Source organism: Sprattus sprattus (genome assembly GCF_963457725.1).
Source record: "Sprattus sprattus genome assembly, chromosome: 7".
Classification (NCBI taxonomy): Eukaryota; Metazoa; Chordata; class Actinopteri; order Clupeiformes; family Clupeidae; genus Sprattus; species Sprattus sprattus.
Genome location: NC_137926.1, coordinates 35,921,788 through 35,944,106, shown reverse-complemented (window position 1 = coordinate 35,944,106; position 22,319 = coordinate 35,921,788). Strand labels below are relative to the sequence as shown.

General features: G+C 39.0%; 2 protein-coding genes across 4 annotated transcripts in view; one reads left to right on the top strand and one right to left on the bottom strand.

Annotated features, from left to right (window-relative positions):
* ferry3 (FERRY endosomal RAB5 effector complex subunit 3) overlaps positions 1-16,368 on the top strand; it is a 44,648-nt gene extending 28,280 nt beyond the window's left edge. For both annotated transcript variants that reach the window (XM_080842330.1, XM_080842329.1), the window contains 5 exons: positions 2,457-2,528; positions 9,514-9,716; positions 14,355-14,412; positions 14,877-14,944; positions 15,151-16,368. In XM_080842330.1, coding sequence (XP_080698456.1) covers positions 2,457-2,528; positions 9,514-9,716; positions 14,355-14,412; positions 14,877-14,944; positions 15,151-15,243 — 494 coding nt within the window. In that variant the 3' untranslated portion in view covers positions 15,244-16,368. The remainder of the gene's footprint in view (positions 1-2,456; positions 2,529-9,513; positions 9,717-14,354; positions 14,413-14,876; positions 14,945-15,150) is intronic.
* Positions 16,369-16,481: 113 nt separating this feature from the next.
* Positions 16,482-21,228, bottom strand: fgf6a (fibroblast growth factor 6a). Of its 2 annotated transcripts, XR_013968724.1 has the most exons (4): positions 19,882-21,228; positions 19,350-19,453; positions 18,448-18,701; positions 16,482-17,663 (listed from the first exon to the last, which is right to left on the bottom strand). XR_013968724.1 is itself a non-coding variant. In XM_080842331.1 (3 exons), exons 1-3 carry the CDS (start codon positions 20,219-20,221, stop codon positions 18,525-18,527), a joined length of 621 nt encoding a protein of 206 aa, XP_080698457.1. In that variant the 5' UTR covers positions 20,222-21,227; the 3' UTR covers positions 16,482-18,524. The 2 variants fall into 2 exon arrangements, 1 of the variants encoding a protein (XP_080698457.1); XM_080842331.1 differs by having other exon boundaries at positions 16,482-18,701; positions 19,882-21,227.
* Positions 21,229-22,319: the final 1,091 nt, after the last annotated feature.

The following is a 22,319-nucleotide window of genomic DNA, read 5'->3' as shown; positions in this document are numbered from 1 at the left end:
GCCCCTTCACTGCATTTCATTTGCTCAGTAAGTCTACTACTAAATGGAGGTCCACTTCACTCACGTAATTGGACACGCCTTTAACCAATCAGACCAACGATACTATACAACGATACAACGATCGGTAATAAAGCAAACACATATTTTTTCTGTATGAATTGTTTCAGAGCAAGTTTCTGTTCTATTTTCAAAGAAAACTTGCCTTTGAAATCATCCAAGACAGCCGCGAGAGCAGTTTATAGTTTGCTGTGCTTTTCTCTTAGGTTTCGCTTTTGATACTAGACGTGGTTATTTTAAATCCGCCAATGGCGCGCCAGGTAGCCAAAAGCCAGTTTGTGATTGGTCCCAGACATCCTGAGAATGCTGTAATGAACGGCTGTGCAATCTTTTCCAGACCCTTTTCAGAGGCAAAATCAAATTGGCCGGAGAAGAGGGGCGGGACTTCCCAGACTATACTGCAGTCTTTTTTAGACCCAGAATTTTTTTTAATCATGAATAGCCTGCAGACTGTCTCACAAGCCTTTTCTTATGGATTATGAACAAACATAACAGAAGAGGTCCGAAGACATGAACTCTTTTACAAACCCTCTTTAAACACTTATAAGGACGCTCAAATGACCGCAAATTTATGGAGAGAATATCCCATTCTCACGCGCGATTGTTTGGAGAGAATGTGCTAATTCACGAACAAATACTTTCATATTCATTTTCCACCGCTTGTGGTGATATCATTCATTGAGTTCATATTGACGTTATCAATCAATTGCACCCGCGAGTTTGATAGAATGAGCCCGGTCTGCTCATATAAAGTTAACATTAACGTGGCGTTAACTTGTGGCCAGCACCATTGTATTTGCCATCATTGACAACATGGTGAGATTATCTCGCCGTTTACCTCTCATCTTTGAAAAATGTAAGTCATAAACACATCGTTTTAAAGCCTGTCGCAGTCATTAAAAGATGTGTCAATAAACGAACTTTTGCGTCATGTGATCTGTCTTTTTCACCACTGGTACTGAATTGCCAACCTTTGTATTTTGTGTTACACATGTATTCATAACATCAAGCCTTTCGCCCACTACACTTTCATGCTCCGGTAAGTTTTTTTCCTTTGTCCTGCTGCAATAAATACGCTTACGTCACTCAAAATAAATCTACAGTTCTGGCGTCAATTTGCTTTGCAACACGCACAATCCTTAGCGAACCTTAAGGAACCGTAAATCAAAACTTGTCTAAAACAAGTCCCTTGTGTAAATGACGTGCTTACGGCTCTGCGTCTAAAACGAGCCTAAATCAGCCTTAACAGTTAAACTATCTGTCTCTAGCTTAGGGGACCATTTTAACAGTTAACCTAGCTATCTTTAGTTTAGGGAACCATCTTAACAGTTAACCTAGATATCTCTAGCTTAGGGAACCATTTTAACAGTTAACCTAGCTTCCTCTAGCTAGTTGCTAGTCTGTGTAATATGAACTCATACTAATATGAAGGGAATATGAACTCATGTGGACTCATGTTTATGTGTGAATATGAACTTCTGTTAATATGAAGCTGCTCAGGCACCATAAGGGGTTTGTTCCTTTTCCTACTATAATTTTATGAGTTAAATCGAGGAGACTGTAACTTCAACTAGATAACTTTCTGTAATTTCATGCAAATTGATCTCTGCTATTTAAATCATTTAAAGTTTTTTATTATTTTTTATTTCCATAGCTAAATGGCAACTAGACAGCCATAGCAACAAAGAAACATTTGCTGCATAGCCTACATTTCTCAAAATCAGCTCACCAATAAAAGGGAGTCTTGGGTTCAAAGTGATTCCAACTGCTTGTGGATGATGTTATATGACTTCAAATATACATTACATTATAAATACTAAATACAAATCCAGAGACTAGTAATGGGAAGCAATGGAGCAAGGGCTTACTCCGATATTAATGTTGTGAATGGAGGGGGGGGAAATCTCCCCTCCCCTTTGCCCTTCCCAAGCACACTAATTCAATGGTAACGATTTCCACTGCAGGCCTGTCAGAAGATTGTCATTTAAGGTAGCCTACTAGGTCGCCAGGGGATTGATTAACGATTCAACTTAAACCTTTATTGTTTGTTCCCACACAACACCATTACACTTAACAAACACTTAATAAATGGTTTTCACTGTAGGAATGAGGCAGCCTATAATTCTCTGTGTGTGTATGTATGTATGCATGTGGTGGACATCATGGATCCCAGGGTGCCCCACATACTAGTGTTTAAAACATCTCAGGCCGCCCTATCTGAAGGACCCTGTCATGGGGGTCCTTCAGACACACTGTGTACTTGTAGAAAAACAACAACACTGGTATGGTTAGTCAGACAGATTTGGCTCATTTTACACACAATGAGCCCACAGTTTAAAAAAAATGGTTCAGGTCAGTAATATTGGATCTGCTGTTTGTCACATATCTTTGTACTCTAGAACTGTCAAGAACAAGCGGAGCCGAGGATAAGAACAAGAATGTTGACAAAAAAAATGGAAATATCTTACCAGGTATTTGTGTGTGTGTGTGTCTGTGTGTATCTGTCTGTCTGTCTAATTCTAACATGCATGACTGCACTGCCACATTGAAATCATTGTGTTTATTACTCAATTCTATTTATTTTGCTCTGATCTTTTTTTCTCTTGTGCTTCTACCTCATTCAAATATTGAATGGCTCACTGCTATCTTTACTAAAATCACTCTAAAAATCTGTCATTAAGACATTCTTCAAAGAGAGAACTCTGGATGCCTCTGTGCTAAACAACTATAGACCTCCAATCTTCCTATTATAGCTAAAACCATTGAGTTGTTTTTTTATCAACTCAGCAATGTTTTTTCTCAAGTGGTAATTTTGAAAGAATTCAATCAGGCATCTGCCCTCACTACAGTAATGAAAAAGCTTTTATAAAAGTGTTAAATGATATAAGTCTGAATACTAATTCAGGTAAAATACCAGTTCTGGTTGACTAGATCTTAGTGCTGCATTTAACACTGTAGATATCAGAATACTGGTTGGAAAATTGGGAAGGACTTTCCGAAGCAATCCGTGATTGGCTAGAGTTGATTTGCCACTCTTGGCCATTATGAATATTAGGGATGCTCCGATCTGATCGGCGCCGATCGTAATCGGCAGATATCCCCCTTATCGTTATCGATCGGAGTTCTCAAAACGGCCGATCAAACCGATCCGATCAGATTACTTAAAATCTGCGAGAACTACTATCAGAGACGTTTCAATAAAACGTTAGAGACTGGCATTTCAGGCCGCTACTGGTAGAAAATGATCCTTTAAAAAAAAGAAGCTTGTGAATGGCTGTGTCTCCATGTTATGAAATTTCATTGGCCCCCGTTGTCGGTGGCGGGTAGGTCAAAGTCAAAATCGAAAGTCGAGACAAAATGGCTTCGCCGTGGTGTCGGAGAAAGATAATACGTTTGCAATTTGCAACGCGTGCTCCAAAGCATTTCCCCGTGGAGGCAGATTAAATGGCATCACGGAGAAAGTTAAAGAGAAACTGTCATTTGGAGAGTTTAAAATGATACTAAACGAAGGGAAATCTACTGTATGGAGATATTTCTGCTAAGTAGACGATGCAGATTCTTATTATAATAAGGCTGTTGGATATGTCCAAGTGTGAAGTTTTAATGAAATATGATTGATGCAACTCTCGTTCTCCACAACAACATGGATTAAACCCCGATGGTTGGATATAGATAGTTTTAGAACGAACGTCGGTGTGCTAAAAGATCTTCAATGGTAAGACTTGTCTGTTGTGCCTTCGTTGATGTAGCATAAAACGTGAGTTTTATTAAAGCATACCGTGTGTAATGTGTAGCTATTTCATTCCGTTTGTTAACCTTTCCTGCTGCCTGTCTCTGAACGTAGTTGGAGATTGCAGGGGAGTAAAATGCTCCACGCCCGAAGTAGATTATATGTTTTTAACTTCGGGGTTAAGTCCCTTTCCTTTACGTCTGCTGCTGGTTAGATACAGACAGCAGGAAAGGTTAACAAACGGGATGAAATAGCTACACACGCTATGCTTTAGTAAAACTCACGTTACTCACATACTGGTTAACACTGTTACAGGGTCAAAGACAAAACTAGGTTTTCAAGCCTCAAAAATATAAAAGTATTCAACAACTAAAAACTTTTTACAGCACATTAATGTTTGTCGCGACATCCAAATTATGCATCACCGTTGTCCCTCCTTTTAAAGGAGCCGCACCATTTTACTAAACGTTCTCGCAATGTGAATCATTTAATTGAAATATGCTTATTGGCTAGTCTGGGAAGTCCCGCCCCACTTCTTCCGGCCAAATTGATTTTGCCTCTGCACTGGGTCTGGCCAACTTTGGATAGCCGTTCATTTCAAGATTTCCAGAATCCTTGGAGCCAATCACAAACTGGCTTTTGGCTACCTGGCGCGCCATTGGCGGATTTAAATTTACCACGGCTACGTTACAAAATCTACTGCACGGAGAGTTTTTAAACATTGGACATGGTGGCCGCCAAAGCACCGCAAAACTTCGATAAGGCAAGTTTTCTTTGAAAACAGAACAGAAACTTGCCCTGGAACAATTCATACAGAAAAAATATGGGTTTGCTTTATTACCGATCGTTGTATAGTATCGTTGGTCTGATTGGTTAAAGGCGTGTCCAATTACGTGAGTGAAGTGGATCGCTGATGATTAGTTTGCCAGACTAACTGAGCAAATGAAATGCAGTGAAGGGGCAGGGAATTCCCAGACAACTTATTGGCCTTATTGTGTACGATTGTGCGTTTAACAGCGCTTGTTTGTGAGAGAGAGCATTTAACTGTTGATGCCCCAGTTTATTCTTAAAAAAAAACGTACGTCAATGTGGCATTAGTACTATGAACAGTTGATAAATTGATTACGTCGGGCTCGGTTCGGATTCGAACATTTTTTAATGGCAGGTTGACTCCTAAAAATGCTGAGATGCTTATATTTATCAAGGCAAATCTGCCAGTGATGCTGCTTAATCAGAAGTAAGGTTTGAATACTCTATTCCCGGGAAAGCTACTTTTAAGTTTCAAGAGCGTCTAGACAGTGGAGTGTTGCATATGTGCTTCTATTGTTGTGATATTCATTTAAAGATTTATATTTTTATTACTAATAATATTTATTATTTATTATTATTTTCACATTTTATAGTAAGTGAGATCTTCTACACTGTAATGTTGCACGTTCCCTGCAATAAAGTTGATGGTTGTCAATTCATGATACTACTTTAAATACTTAAAATACAATACCAATGTTGTTAAAAATAATTCATTTAATAAATAATGCTACACAATAAATAGATTGCTTCAATCGACACCATGATTTATGCATTGGTGGGTGAGTAGGAGGACTTTGTAGTCAATGCGGGATGAGACAGGGAGCCAGTGCAGTGAGTGTAAAATGGGGGTTATGTGGTTGTATTTCCTGACTCTCATCAGGATCCTGGCAGCGCTGTTCTGGATGTACTGCAGCTTTTGGATGTTCCTGCTAGTGATCCCAGTGAACAGTGAATTGCAGTAGTCCAGTCTTGAGGAAATGAAGGCGTGGACGAGCTTCTCAGCATCTGGCAGGGTTAAAGTGGGGCGGAGCTTGGCGATGTTTTTGAGATGGTAGAGGGAGATTTTGCACAGATGCTTTATATGATCGTTGAAGGTGAGGTGTGGGTCAAACCTAACTCCTAGATTTGCGACTGTGGTGGAGAGGGGTATGACCTGACTGTCGAAGGTGAGATGAGTTATGGAGGATGACTGAACCTGGTGTGGAGTGCCAACAAGAAGGGCCTCGGTTTTGCTGCTGTTTAGCTGGAGAAAGTTGTTTCTCATCCATGCCTTTATCTCCCCAAGACAGGCAGTGAGACATGACATGGCAGTAGAGGGGCTTGGGGCAGTTTTGATGTACAGCTGTGTGTCATCGGCATAGCAGTGGAAGGACATCCCATGTCTGCTGACAACATAGCCGAGGGGGAGCATGTAGATAATAAAGAGGATGGGGCCGAGGACAGAACCTTGTGGAACACCACAGGAGACAGGGAGCTGTCTGGAATTGCATCTTCCCAGTGAGACATACTCAGTTCTGCCATACAGGTAGGACTGGAACCACTTGAGTGCAGAGCCTGACAGTCCAATGGTGGTGTGGAGGCACTCTAGGAGGATTGTGTGATCCACTGTGTCGAATGCAGCAGTCAGATCCAGGAAGATGAGGAGTGAGGGTGATCCTGCATAGGCTGTCATCAGCAGGTCATTCGTCACCCTGAACAAGGCGGTTTAAGTGCTGTGGGCTGAACGGAATCCTGACTGGAATTTTTCAAACAGATTGTTGTGTTTGAGGTGGTCCTGAAGTTGAGAAGCAACTACCTTCTCTAGCACTTTGGACAGGAAGGCAAGGTTGGAAATAGGCCGGTAGTTGGCTAGGACCTCCGGGTCCAGGGTGGGCTTCTTGAGAAGGGGACGGATGACAGCGACCTTGAGAGCCGGTGGGACACAGCCTGACTGAAGGGAAAGGTTGACAATTTTGGGGATGAGAGGACTGAGAGTGGGGATGTGTGACTTGAGCAGAGCAGTGGGAATGGGGTCCAGGGTACAGGTACAGGGTTCATTTTTCTGATTATTTCCTCAACATGGCTCTCCTGAACCTCAGCAAGATGCAGGGGAGACAGCACACTTGCAGATAGGGTGTTGGCGTCAGAGGGAAGCAGAAATGGAGAGCTGGACATCTCAGAGCGAATGCTGTCGACCTTTGATCTGAAAAAGTCGATGAAGCTGTTACATTGCTCTTCTGTAGCCTCAGTTGAGGAGGATGGTTGTATTGTATTACCATAGTTATGTAGATGATGTCAGATACACAGAGATATAGCTGCCTCTCTCACCAGATGACTACAGCCCAATGTGTAGATTTTTAGGGCAAATAAAGTAATTGATGAGTCAAAACGGTCCATTCGGACAACGCAGAGATAATTGTGTTTGGCAGCAAAATTTGAATTAGAAAGAGAATAAGTGACTTGACTCTTGGCTCTAAAAATCAAAGACAAAGTCTGAAATCTTGGCATTCTTAGAGACTTAGATCTCACTTTCACCAGTCACAACAGAACAGCCTTCTACTATCTTAAGAAATCTAGCCAGAAGCAATGGTTTTGGTAGTCCGGAAAGACCAAGAGAAGCTCATCCATGCTTTTGTTTCCAGTTAGTCACAGTAAGGATTTTAAAGTGCTACTAGACTATTTATCACTAAATGGTTTGAGCCCAGAATAAATCTCTGATATGTTTAAAGAATATAAACCGAGTGGGGCTCTTATATTCATGGACTCAGGTCAGCTAGTTAAGTCCAAACTACACATGGTGAAGCAGTGTTTTGCCATTATGCTGCATGCAACTGGAACATTAATCCAGAAAAAAGAAGAAAAAAAACATTTCTCTTTGTATGTGCTTATGATTGAGCTCTAACACTTGCACTCTATTGTTACTGCACTTTACTTTACTACATCACTACTTTATGGACTTTGATTTCTTTTTATTTTAAATATTTGTGTCAATATTTGTATCTTTAATTGTTTTTCATAAACTACTGTTCGAAAAATTTGAATCACCCAGAAAATGACATATTAAACAGGAAAAAAAGGTGCAAAATGAAGTGGAAATATAGTCTAAATATATACAAAGTTAGAAATATAGATTTCTGCTTCACAGAACAGTTTTGAAAATGTGCTGTCCTTAAAAAAACCTTTGTTTGCAGCCATTACTAACTTTGCCGCAATGCAGTTTGACAGATTCTTCCCTACAAGGGTCTTGTGTAATTTGGAAATTGGCTACAGTCAATTGCTATCCAAAGGGTTATATCATGGCAAGGTTCTAAGGTCTAAGGTTCCTGTTATTTTGCAAATTACATCAATCTTGACAAAAGCAATTTGTCAAGATAAAATGTACACAAATTCCTATTTTAGATAGAGAAACCTTTAGATAGAGAAACCTAGAGTGTAAGAAATATTTATAGTTTTGTCATCTACTCAGTGGAAAAAAAACATTAAAGGTTATGATCAATTTACTGATAACTGTACAGTTGCAGTGTTCCCCTGTTTGACATTTTACCCTTTTATACATAGACTTATTATACGGCTCCTCAGAATGTTACAAAAAGTTCCTTTGATATGAGTGGGCCACCCCACCGTTCGGAATTGAATGAAATTGAAAGACCATTGTGCTTCTAATTCACATCTTTCATATCATTCGAAAGTAGTCCGGTCATTTAATGTAAGGAAAGTCACAGTAACTGTAAGCCAACAAGTAATGGGTTGCTACGCAGCATCTGAAACTTTAAAGTTCTATTTGCATGAAGAAATATTTTTTCTTAGTGATGTCACAAAATGGCAACAAAATCATTAAAAATTGTTATTTTGGAGGAATGTCTTCGTTCGGTGTGGCATCTTACCGTATAAAAAGCAGGATAATGTATTATTTGGCGGTCATCATCGAAAAATAATTCCCTTCAGGACGAAACAAAACCGTTCGTTGTTTTTTTATTTTATTTTTTTCGGATAATGGCCAACGGACTATACATTATCGCTAACATAATGGTCATGTAGCTAAATACGTTGTTTTAACCATCTAAGCAAAATAGATGTGGTATATTTTCCTTTACTGTAGGTGGCGCTATGAATTGGTGAGGGAGAGTGAGGGAGAAAAGAAAGAGGGAAGATGACTCTTATTGATGGTGACCGTTCTTCCATGTGCTTCATTTCACTACAAAAACAGAAAATAAAAGACAGTGATATATGTGTTAAGTTTTCTAATGGAAAAAAATTATATTTAAAAAATTATATTCAAAAATGTGTTTTAATAACTAGGAACAACAACTTGTTAGGTATACATTATCAACATATCTACAAGCAAGCAATCAGAGAATAATTTTGAGAACTACAACAGTAAGACAACAATATTACAAAGTTTAACAATTGCTTATAATAGTCTGTAGTAGTTTTAAGTTGCAGTAGGTTACTGACACTGTCATATTTGTTAAAACTTTTTTTGCTAAAACATTTAGAAAGCAGCTGATTAAGCTGATTTCTTCACTCTTCTTTATTTTCTTCTTTCCTTATTCGACTATTCTTTCCTTCTTCCACTCTTCTTTCTTTCCTTCTTCCACTCTTCTTTCCTTTCTTCACCCTTCTTTCCTTTCTTCTTTCCTTCTTCCACTCTTCTTTCCTTCTTTTACTCTTCTTTCCTTCTTTCACTCTTCTTTCTTTTCTTCTTCCTTTCTTAACTTTTGCATTTCATGCACTGATATTTCCTTCAGGAAATGTATTTTCTTGTTAATCCATGGTATTTCATTTAAATCTTGTAAAGGGCAATATAGATATTATTTTCTTTGTGCTACAGATCTCATCTATTCCTTTGTTGGTTTACTTTCCAGTGACAATAAAGTGAATCGAGATGAAAATGGTTTATGATTTTCCACATTAAAATATAATCGTTCTTTCCCCAGGTGAATTCTACATTACACGACATTCCAACCTGTCTGAGGTCCATGTGGTGTTCCACCTGTGTGTGGATGACAATGTGCGCTCTGGCAACATCACAGCCCGTGATCCAGCCATCATGGGCCTGCGGAACATTCTCAAGGTCTGCTGCACCCATGATATCACCACCATCACAATTCCCCTTCTGCTGGTACATGATATGTCAGAGGTAAGACTTTAGTTCTGCATGGCGGAATAGATGGATGAATGAAGTAGAGGAGGTGTTGCTATGGTGCTTGGTGGTTTCTCATTTGTTAGTGTCACCATAAACAACCTGGGCTTCGAGCAGGAAGCGATATATGAACACATTTCCTCTTATTTTTTGTTTGTATCCACAATTTGGTCTTATTTTGTTAGTAACCATTACTATCTGAGGGGAGTGTCTAATTAAATGTGCAAGTGATTCAATAGATATAGTCAAATTTAAAGGAGATGAAGTGCGCATGTGCCCCGTAGTATGTCAAATAACTCTGAGACGCCTACTCCAACACACACCCGGGCTGAAGGATTAGCATAGAGTGTTTGAATCATATTGATAAAGTTACAGTGGGTAAAATAGGTATTTGACCCCCTGCCGATTTCTCAAGTTTGGCCACTTGCAAAGAAATGCGTGATCTATAATTGTAATGGTACACTGTAAAAAATAACTGACCCTATTTACTAAAAAAAATTTCCACCTACCTTTTTCAGGTAATTTTTACACAGATTCCCCAAATATCCTTTACTATACTATACTATAATATATTATTGGATGGGGAGGAGGATCCAGTGTGGGTGATTCGTAGGGAACGTAGGGATTTCTTGTGTTTGTAGAGAGTCAAGCTGACTCTGATACCGGGGGAGTTTTGGAACACTTTAATATTCTTGAGATTAAGTTCTGACATGTTTTTTACAGAGTCAGGCTTTCCGCTCGCCGGTGCAACCTAGTTACTGATTTGTCACTCCCCACTCCTCCGGGGTATTTCTCCCCTGGTCCGCACCAGTTCTGAGTCGGCTGCTAGGCGCCGGCCGAGGCCACGTCCGTGAGTGAACCCCCGTCCACCCCGACCGCGAAGCCATGACGAGGCGAGGGGCCCAGAGCGCGCCGTAGCTGGGGAGATCCACCGTAGGGTTAATCCAAGAGATCCAATATTATAATGGATCCAACGGAGCCAATGGATCCAAGAGAACCATATTACAGTATATACCATGATGTTTTTCATGGTATTATGTGCCTGAAGGATTTTGACAATGGAGTGAACTATTGTGCAGGTGATGATGTAAACAAGGAAGTTACGCCAACATGTTTTGCAGAGAACAGCGCCTTCACTGAGAAGTAACAGTCAGTTTAGACCAGCAAGATATATTCAATTGGTAATTGGGCTAACTGAAGGCAACTGAACCGAACCATTTCAAAGGTTTGCCTTGTAGTGAAGATGGTTGTCGTCGGACGATTCAGCGCCAGCAGTGAAGTTCACTTCATGTGTCTCTCATGTCGCGACTGAATGGCTCGCGTTGCGTGAATTATGGAGTTCCAGTGTTATACGCGCATGTCTATTGAATACTAAAAAAAATTGTGTACATTTCACTGAGCACTTGCACCAATACTCTTTGCTTGCACATTCTACATAATATCTTGCATGGAGTTTACTAATAAATAACATGTGTCGTCCTAAGTATTGTTTTACATAATAAAATTAGGTAGTTCAGAGTAGTTTATCTAATATTATTGTGATATTGACAAAATGTAGTAATTTCATGTATAATATACACATTTAACTAAGGCACATTTACAACACCCCAAAAAATCATTTTTTACAGTGTACAGTCGTGGCCAAAAGTTTTGAGAAAGACACAAATTTACATTTTCACAAAGTTTGCTGCTTCAGTGTCTTTAGATATTTTTGTCAGATGTTACTACGGAAGACTGAAGTATAAATGCAAACATTTAATAAGTGTCAAAGGTTTTTATTGGCAATTACATGAAGTATGTGCAGTTTTGACCCTTCTTTTTCAAGACCTCTGCAATCCGCCCTGGCATGCTGTCAATTAACTTCTGGGCCACATCCTGACTGATGACCACATCCTCCGAGAGCCACTTCTCCCAACCATCCAGGAACAGTTTGGTGATGAACAATGCCTTTTCCAGCATGATGGAGCACCTTGCCATAAGGCAAAAGTGATAACTAAGTGGCTTGGGGAACAAAACATTGATATTTTGGGTCCATTGGCCAGGAAACTCCCCAGACCTTAATCCCATTAAGAACTTGTGGTAATCTTCAAGAGGCTGGTGGACAAACAAAAAAAACTATTTCTGACAAACTCCAAGCATTTATTATGCAAGAATGGGCCGCCATCAGTCAGGATGTGGCCCAGAAGTTAATTGACAGCATGCCAGGGCGGATTGCAGAGGTCATGAAAAATATGGGTCAAAACTGCACATATTGACTTTTTGCATTAACTTCATGTAATTGCCAATAAAAGCCAGTGACACTGAAGCAGCAAACTTTGTGAAAATGCATATTTGTGTCATTCTCAAAACTTTTGGCCACGACTGTAGGTCTATTTTAACAGTGAGAAACAGAATACCAACAAAAACATCCAGAAAACTGCATTTTATAACTGTTTGAATTGATTTGCATTTGTTGCAAAAAAGTATTTGAACGCCTAGCAAAATATGACTTAGTACTTGGTGGAGAAGCCCTTGTTGGAAAGCACAGACGTCAGACTGTTCTTTTAGTTGGTCACCAGGTTTAAACACATCTCAGGAGGGATTTTGGTCCACTCCTTTGCAGATCCTATCCAAATCCTTAATGTTGCGTTTTCAATGGGAGGGAATGAGATGAGACACGACTTAATCCACTTAATTTAATTTTCAGAAGGAACAGTGCTATTGTATGCAGTTCTTTTGAAGGTCTTATTTATTTCCTCTTTGGAAGTTACAACTCCATGTTTAGCACATCTAATCGCTGGTGTAGATGTTTTAGCTTCCTGTTGTTTGAGAGTTAGTGGTAGGAAATGGCTCAGTCTGCTGCCTTCTATATACTTATCTAATATATATGTATAACTCTGCATACTTATATAATATATATATATATATATATATATGTATATATATATATAATATAAATACTCTGCATACTTATATAATATATATACATATACAGTATATACTCTGCATACTTGTGTTTGGTTCTATGGATCATACAGTATATCTGAGAGTACTGCTGTGACAAGAGGGGTGCCCCAGGGGTCTGTGTTACGCCCTCTGTTGTTCATCATCTACCTCCTCCCACTTGGCACTATCCTCAGACAACATGGTGTTCAATTCCACTGTTATGCTGACGACACCCAGCTCTACCTTCAATAAAGCCCACTGCTACTCTTCCGCCAGCTGTACTTACTGCCTGCCTCTATGACATCAACTTATGGATGACACAAATTCTAACAACTTGTTTGTGAAGTGACCTTGGGTGTCATGAAAGGCGCTTTAAATAAAACTAGTGCAGTGCCCGTAGGAATTATGCATTCTGTAGTGTTAGCAGACGTCGGTGTAGCTGTTGGTTAGTGTAATAGCAAGACATATTTGCACTCCACATAGGTACAGGTTACACTGAAGTATTATTGTGATGCATGATTCCTTTTCATTAAGAAATGTTTTAATGTTGTATAGCCTTTTGGAGATATACCAACAAATAAAGTTTGAGATTATGTAGTGGATGCAGCTGAATATAGATGTCAACGTTGCTGTCTAAACTATAAACTAAATGTCATATGTCACTAAATGCTTTAAGAATGTGTACAACTTGTACTGTACTTGTACAACTTGTACTGTACTATCAGCTTTGAGCATTGTGTATTGTGGTTTTTCATTTTAAACGCATTGGCACGTTTATGAGAACTGTTTAGACGCATTTTAAAAGTTTCACCGTTTTACTAATTGTCGTTTATTTTCTCTTGCTGTCTCGTAGATAGATTAAGCATATGTCCGTTGACGGGGTGCGGTTGGACTTTGATCAACGATGTCATATTATTTTCGAAGTCTGTATTGATACGGGGCACTTTTAATAATACGGGGCACTTATCATTATTTTGAGTTCCGGGGCTAGAATCTCTGAGAACACTTTAATGTAAGACCCTTGGTAACCAATAACAGTTTACCATTCATTATACTCTGAAAGGTATGATGGTCCCATATGGTTTCCATTCAGACCATGTTTGATCTATAGGAAACTCACCTTGTTTCACTGCCGTATGTAGTCTGTGTTTTCTTGTTCCAGTATGTGTAAATAATAAGCCACTTAATTGTCTTGTTGCAAAAACTGACAATCGAGTTTGACCATCCGATTTTATAGGTTCTGAGCGTGACGTAGCTTGTTTGATTGTGACGTCATTTCGGTGCACAGTGGGACTTGCTACGGGAAACGATAACCCATTAGTGCCTACGGGAAACGGTAAAATACAAATATCTCACAAACTATGATTTCAAAAATCTTCAAAATCAAGGATGCACAGGTTCATGACATGCGTAAGCTACATGCGAAATCTCATAACTAACGTAACTACCGTCAGGGAGATACGCCCTAGACAGACTGACAGACAGACACACAGAGATTCCTGGATTTATAGATAGATGTATTATTATTATTTATTATTATATTCTGCTCTGCCCAGCATTCTGTCATCAATAACATTGGCAGGGATTTTTATGGTGAAAAACCAGCGGGTCGACAACTTTACTTCTATCAAACATCAAGTAAGCGCAATACAACACATTGAGTGAGGAAGACATCCCTGCAAAATTACTTTTGTAATATCTCATTTTCAGGAGATGACCATTCCCTGGTGTCTGAAGCGAGCAGAACTGGTGTTCAAGTGTGTCAAAGGTGAGACTTGGAACAGGCAAATTAGAGAAACACGACACAAGCATCTACATGACAATAAGATGCCTTTGGAAAACCTTATTTAAGTATATATTTTCAATTCAGTAGAAAGAATTACAGTTGAAAGTAAACTTCATAATATGAATATACCGTGGCTACTAGGTTGAATTCCCGATTGTGTTCTTTGGAATGTCCATTACCCAAAAAACACACCAAGTTCATTCTGAAGTTTGAATTTGCTGTTGCTGTGTGGAAAAGTTACAAATGAATGGAACAATGGAAGTACAGAGAGAAACAATATGTTCAATACTGTACGTCTGAAATAACTAAGTAAGGCATGAAAGTTAATATTAGTTTAGTGGGGCAACTGTGTTATGGGCTTCCCAGAATTCGGGTAGCAGAAAATAATGCACTAAGAATAAGTTAAGTTGTGTTAAAATGACACAAACGTTGCTTTCCCATGACAGGTTTTATGATGGAGATGGCCTCCTGGGATGGTGGTATCTCCAGGACAGTCCAGTTTATTGTTCCTCAGGTAAACGTTTATGTTTATCCACTGTCTCTGAGCCCACTTAAGCCTTTCGAGACGGCACAGTAACCAGTTGTTTGAAATGTATTTGTTCACACTGCCATTGAAGTATGTATACAATTTTTATAAGTATTTTGAATCTGTGCACTATATCAAAATCATTTCAAATGTACTAAATGTACTTAAACTTTCTATCTTTTTTCCATTCCCAGAGTATCTCAGAAGAGATGTTCTATCAGCTGAGTAACATGCTACCCCAGATCTTCCGCGTCTCCTCTACCTTAACGCTTACTTCCAAGCGCTGAGTGACTCCTCTACCTTAACGCTTACTTCCAAGCGCTGAGGGAAACAAATCTGCTGGCCCGGACAACGCTCATCTTCTACAAGGCATTGTCAGTTTGCAAATACCAACATCATCTTCATTTTGAGTCAGTGTGAAATATAACACACTTACACAAAACTGCATACCATCCTAGATTTCAGACTGGGGGGGGGGGCAAATATTTGCCTTGTTTGCTTCTCCTGATGGTGTTCCCCTGAACTGCATACTTTATTCACTACTGAGCACTCTTGTCATCCGAAACCATGGAATAGGTGCTGGCCAAAAGAAACTGACTGTATGAATATAACCCTGTACGTCTAGACAAGAACCCAGTTTGAATTATTTCTAACACATCCTTTTGTTAAACTAGGTAACACAGCATTTGTGTACATTTGTTTGTTCTTACTCTTACACATAATCAACACGTGTTTAATGTGAATTACTGTACAGTTCACATTCAATGACCAAATAGCCATGACTACAAATTGACATTCATTTAATTAAGGCACAGCGCGTGTGTAAAGGAGCTCATCAACTATTATTAACAGCTACAAAGTTAACTTCTATACAAGTTTTTATCTTGTATATATGAGAATCTCGACATCACTGTAAGACAATAAATCAAGTGATACAAAATCTGCAGCATATTTGAGATTAATCATTTTGTAGTCATCATTCCTCTCTCTTATAATTGCTGTTCATATTCAGAGACATTTGGATATGCTACATACAGCAAACCATGAAGCAAAACACCTACAAACCGCTTTCATGTTTGGGATAAGGGACTCATTGGAAAGTAGTTGTTGTGTTTCACCAAGCATTTAACCCCAAAGGTTTTGACCCTATAAGTTCAGCCATCCAAATGGTCTAAAACATTACACAGGCAACAATGGTATTTTGGGAGAAGTGGCTTCCTGCTTGCCGTCCTCCCATTCATACAATTCATACAGATGAACACTGATGTTAGCCAGTGCAAGATAATTGCTAGAAAGTTGGTATTGCTGCCTCAGTTATGCGAAAGAGTGTCACTGACATAATTTTTGTGAATAAATGTTCTATTGACTTTTTTTTATTTTTATAACTTTCTGGCACCAATGTGATTCACAAGGTGTGCTTAACAACATTAAGATCACTTTTACACATCCCATCATATATTAATGTGCTGATGATGAATGTGAATTAACAATGATTTACATCTGAACACAAAGTACAACAAACATACAGCTTCAACATTTTTAATGATTCCTTCAATACATCTATCTTTTGTGCACAGCACATATGTATAAAAATAAAAGGAAAACATTTGCAATATGTGTACCTAATTTTTCCCAAAAAATACACAATCGTTGGAAGCAGCAGGTGTTGCCTATAATGATAGCAGATCAGAACTAAGGCAGAAAGTGAGGTATAGGCCAAAAACAGGAGGGGCATTGGAGGAAGTATTAGTCTGGGAGAAGTCCTGGTGAGACACAGTGTTACATGTCTTACAAAACAGGTTTAATGTCGCAGGAATCATGTTCTATGAAAACTATCCAGTAACATCCCAATGAACTATAACAGTGCAAGAAAGACTTCATGACATACAATAGGTCCTTACTTCAACATTATTTTTGATTAAAATGTAAGACAAACTTAATAACAATTGCAGACAATATTTCTGAATTTTAGAGAGGAATATGTGAAGGGAGGATTTTATGTCAGTATACGTCTGGATGTCCGAATGGCGAGCTTAAAATAGTGCTTTCAAAAGTATAATGTTGACGTTATGTCCATGGGAAACAACATACTATTTTGTCTTAAACTGCCACCAGTCTAAAGTGGGACCTGTGGCTCATGAGCTCTCTCTGCAGCTCGTACTGAGAATGTACACTAAGCATTTAACATTGCTTCCAGTGCCAAACAATTAGAAAATATGTCCAGGGGAACAGTTTGGTCTGAAGACTACTGAGAATCTATTTTTGTATCAGTTCCAAGAAATTTGTATGTGAAGCCAACAGTCAGAGAGTTACCTTCTTGCTTAGAGCTCCAAAACAAGTGCTCACCCAAACAGAACGGAGCACCAGTGTCCAAAATCATCAAATATGTAACAAATATCTGACATGAGGTAAATTTATGTAATGCTCAAGTGCTATTTAGGTACAACTGTATACTACAGCCAAAAAAAACTATTAATGTCTTTAGCAGCATGCAATCATGTGCAAACCCATTTCTTAACCCTTATGCATGAAACTGTAAACAACCACCAATGCAACAAGAACTCCTGAAGAAAGGAATATAAGATGCACACACGCTGTGCCTTCCTTCTGATGACACATCATGAATGGGTCTGCAGATGAAGGGCACACTATCCCTGTAATCACTGGAATAGGGTCTGGTTAGTGTCTTGTGCTGATCCTAAATTATCTGCAAAAATAGAACAATAATAACAATAGTCAGGATTCTTAATATTTGCCACGTATAACCGCCTCCTCCTTAAAAGGAAGGGTGGTTTTACTACAGCACGTTTTGCAAATAAGGGCAGTCCGGTTTAGATGGAGGCAGTTAAACAGGTCACATACAGCAACTTTATGAGAAAAGGTCAGATATGTCAGATTTCCATTGGATGCTTAATCCTGGTGCTGCAGACTGCTTTGTAAATTCTCGGTTCTAGAGTTTCAACTGTCATTGATCTAATTACAGTAGGAAATAAACTAAAGGTACCCCAGGCCTTCTAAGAATTAGGCTAGTACACTTTGGAGTTTTACCATTAACCATGACTTGCAAGCAATGCATAATTTTTCACTAAGTACATTTGCTGCATATGTGATAACCACAATCAGAAAACTAAGGCACCCCCTAATTTCAAAACGTGAATATCACTTTACTAAATTCTTCAGTTTTGCTCAAAAGACAATGACAAGGATGAACGTAGTCATCTAAACGATGGAGGTAAACAAGCATCTCTCTCTCTGAAACCATCATGCACACTGAGGTAATAAAACACTAAAATGTCATTCCTATAAGCCAAGGTAATTGCACCTGTTGTGGTAAGCAAGCCTTTAACAGAAGAATAACAGAAGTCCCTTACATAATTATAACAGAAACTATACGTAGCATATACAATGAAATGCATAAAGATCTGACAAAAGTCTGTTGATGAAATTAGAAAGTATGTCTTTGTTTGTGTGTAAACAGAATAGGTCATCACTTTCTTCTGAAGTTCTGTGGTTGTTCAATTTTCCTCAAACTCAAATGTTCAAATGGGTGACACCATGTCAGTAAAGCTCATAGCCGTGGTAGGAAGTGTGTAACCGTCATGGTGATGGAGGCCTTTGACCCTCTCTTCAGGCGCCCATTTTGTCTAATAGCGATGTAACATCCCCTATGTAGGGAAGACTCATAAGCATTGTAGTTGTTGGGCAGCAGGGTCTCCTTGAACTTGCATTCATCTTGGAAGACTCTCTGAAAAAAGTCAGGGAGTAAAGAGTTTAACAAACTGCTTCTATTTAAAACCACTCAACTCAAATTCAGCTGTTAAGTATTTCACTATTTAATTCTATTGCACTGAATATTCATAGCGGCTGTTTTGACTATTTACTGTCATTCCTGCAGAAGACCAACAAGTTAAATAATAAATTAAGCTATTGACTGATGCCTGAATCTGATATATTAGTCAATATATTTGGACCCCCACGTTATCCACGGCCATTTCCTCTCAAATTCCTTCCACTCTGGTTACTGAGTAATCCGATTGAGTTGGAGAAAGGAATAAGATCATAAAATGTGCAATGAGTCTTCATTAGGCTATACACCACTTATTCAAAGTCACTATTTTATTTGTGAATTTCCGGTTTAATTCACATTACAAGTTATGTGTAGGTTAGCTTTTTTTAAGTGCCAAAATATGTAAGATATATTCACATCAGGTATAGGTTATCTATAACACAACACAATACAGATCTGCAGGCTCCAAAGCAATGCCTTGTTTTCCTCAACGTAACTTTTACCATTACTTCTATGACACAATCAGCAACGGGAAGGCATGCTCTCTTAGTTATGTACGTATGAATACCATGGATGGCTTGACAAAATCTGAGATATAATACATACCGTTCCATACAATCTCCCACGGCTATTCATTGCGATAAACAGCTCACTTTTCACCCCAAACAAGCTAACGACTCCACGCTCTACTGCTGAGATCTCTATTAGACCTGATAGAACAAAACATCGAATTAGCCTACACAAAGCACAACTTCAACTATCCTATACTGCATGAAACATAGGATAACCTGGGGTGGAATTCAGTAAAGATGGCTGATCTATGTTATGCAACTGTTGGTTTATTTTGATAACCCATATCTAAAGTTACGAAACTCCAGCCAGTTTTAGATGTGGGAGGCTAAATTCATTTATGGACACTATGCAAAAAGATAAAAATATGTATCTTAATATTCACGTCATCTTTGAGCTTGGAGACATTTATGGCTGATTTACTATCTGTCTTTTATTTGGGAAACTTGTCTGTTCTCATAATGGATCATGCAAAAAGCAGGGATATGGGCTACATGCTTAATGACCTCATTATTTGTAGCCTCTTGAAGTGTGTAAGATAGTGCTTTAAATTTGGGGACCAACTCACTGTACTGGTTTTCATTATGTGCGCCATTTATCTTGCCGTCTGGGAGGATCTGAAGGTGAAACCCGATACCCACGTTGCAGTACAGCCTCCGCACTCTCTTGATACCAAGCAAATAGTCTCTCTCCCAGTTCAGGTCAGATTTCTCCCCAGAGATCCCTAAAACGGAACGAGCAAAAAGGTTCTCCCACGTTTCCTCCAATAAAATGACATTAGTCCTCTTTGAGATGGGATACAGTGACACAATCCCACAGAGGGACCCAAAGAAAACAAGCGCCGTCAACGTCCAGTGTGTTCCGGCTTCGTAGGACATACTGATGGGGGGTTTCTGCCCAGTGGCCATCCAGTTTACCTTCAGGGCACGTGGTCAAAATTAATGACCCTAAAAATAAGACTCTTCTTGTTTTTCTTCCTTCGGCATGGTGGCACAGACTTATTTTTGGAACAGAGATCACGACTTCAAGCCTGCGACAACAGCCACTGAACTGATCAGAAGCCTGGAGAGACAGACCAGAGCTCGAGATTAAACTGGTGATTACCATGTTTTACTGGCCTAGGCCCCTGTCAATGAACAACGTTGCATGAGAAGAGGACTACTCACTGAAATGCTAAAGCTTACATGCTCGCAATATGATAGCACACTGACATTAAAGCTGTCCTATCTAATAGAAAGGTCATTGAGAGAGAGGCTACGATCTACAGTGGGCAGCATGGCAAAATGGTTGGCTAAAGCCCAGTCACTGATTGGCACTGGTCGCTCCCAAAATTGGATTAGTGGTGATGACGGGCTGCTTCTTTATTTAGAGTGAAGGAGTTAAAACAGTCTAGAGATCACTTCATTGCATGACAGACCAGAGATCACTATATGGCATGACAGACCAGATATCACTATATGGCATGACAGTCTAGCGGGGACCTTCCTTGGTTTTTGTAGATTAACCTGGGGACATTGAGGCCTAGCCTACATTTTCACAAGTAGTATTATGTGAAACCTGATTATTTGGGAAAACAAACAAAGAAATGCTTTCCAAATGGTCTAAATGGTGTACAAATTCAACAGTAGTGCTGTTCGTTTACAACTCAATGTGAAGTAAAACAACATAGAAAATCCTTACGGATTGTGGATGTCTGCCTCTTGGCTTTGCTATGTCATATTGCCTGGAATTAGTATTATTGTCTTTCTCTCAAAGTGTCTCCTTATCTTACGGTTACTAGGTTACTGTAACATACTAAAGTGTCTCCTTATCTTACTGTAACTTGTTGTCACTTGTAAAATGCTTTGGATAAAAGTGTTTACCAAATGAAAGTGTATAGAAAAAGAATACACACAACAAATGTAAAATGTGGCTGCCACATACCAAATTAAAGCCCCCTAATACAGGTGAACCTAGGATTCGGGTGGAATTATTAGACAAATGTGTCCTATCCCTATATTGTAGTTATAACTGTTCATTTCAATTTACATTAAAAATTCACATTTCACATTTTTTCCAGTTAGACTCTTAATGCACCTGAGGACTAAGAGACCCAAGCACCAAATCAGGCAACGGAAATGACAAAAAAAGAAAACAAGGCAAAAAGAGTGACCCAAGCCGCACACCACGCACATCTCAAAAAGTTGTTTTGCACATGCATTTGGTCATTTCATAACATACAGAAACCTAAGCGCCATTGAGGTCGAACTAGCACCTCATTAGTGTGTGTCTGATCAAAAAAGGCATTTCAGTTCAATTGTTTTGAGGAAAATGCACTGATCTTGGTTTTCAATGTCTGAATCTAATTTTATCATCATCTAATCAAATCTCTACTGAACTCAACATTTTACCAAATGGCTACACAGGTGATGTATTTAGGCACAACGACGCTCTCTGCTGCACAGAGTGAATACAATAATTCAATGTCAAATCTTATTCACCATTTGAGATTATACACTGCTCTGGATATGGAACATATATTTATACTTTTTGCCATTTCCTGAAAAGGATTCAATTATTATTGTCACTGCATTTAAAGAATCAATACTTGTGGGATCAATACTTATATGTCATTCTACTGTTGGGGTTTTGCAGGGACTGTTTTGACACTAAACTGTGAGTGTTTCGCAAAAAAAATACTTTGAAGACTAAATATGTTTTGGTATATTGATTGTTTTGCGCATAGCCTACCACACATTATTTTCTCCACAGCATAAGTGATGACAGTAATGTTTCTAAGGAAATTAGGCTACCCATCCCTAGTAAATAAACGTTTGACATTCAACATTTTGACTCTTCCAGTACCACTACATTTCTAAATAAATACATTTCCTAATATCTTTCATGCCTGACCTAGAGGCATATACGTGAAATAATAAAGGCCATGGACTACACTGTGGTGGTTTCAGTGCTGGGCTGTTATCAATTCAATACAGCTTATTTACCAAACAAGTGCCTTGTCATCAC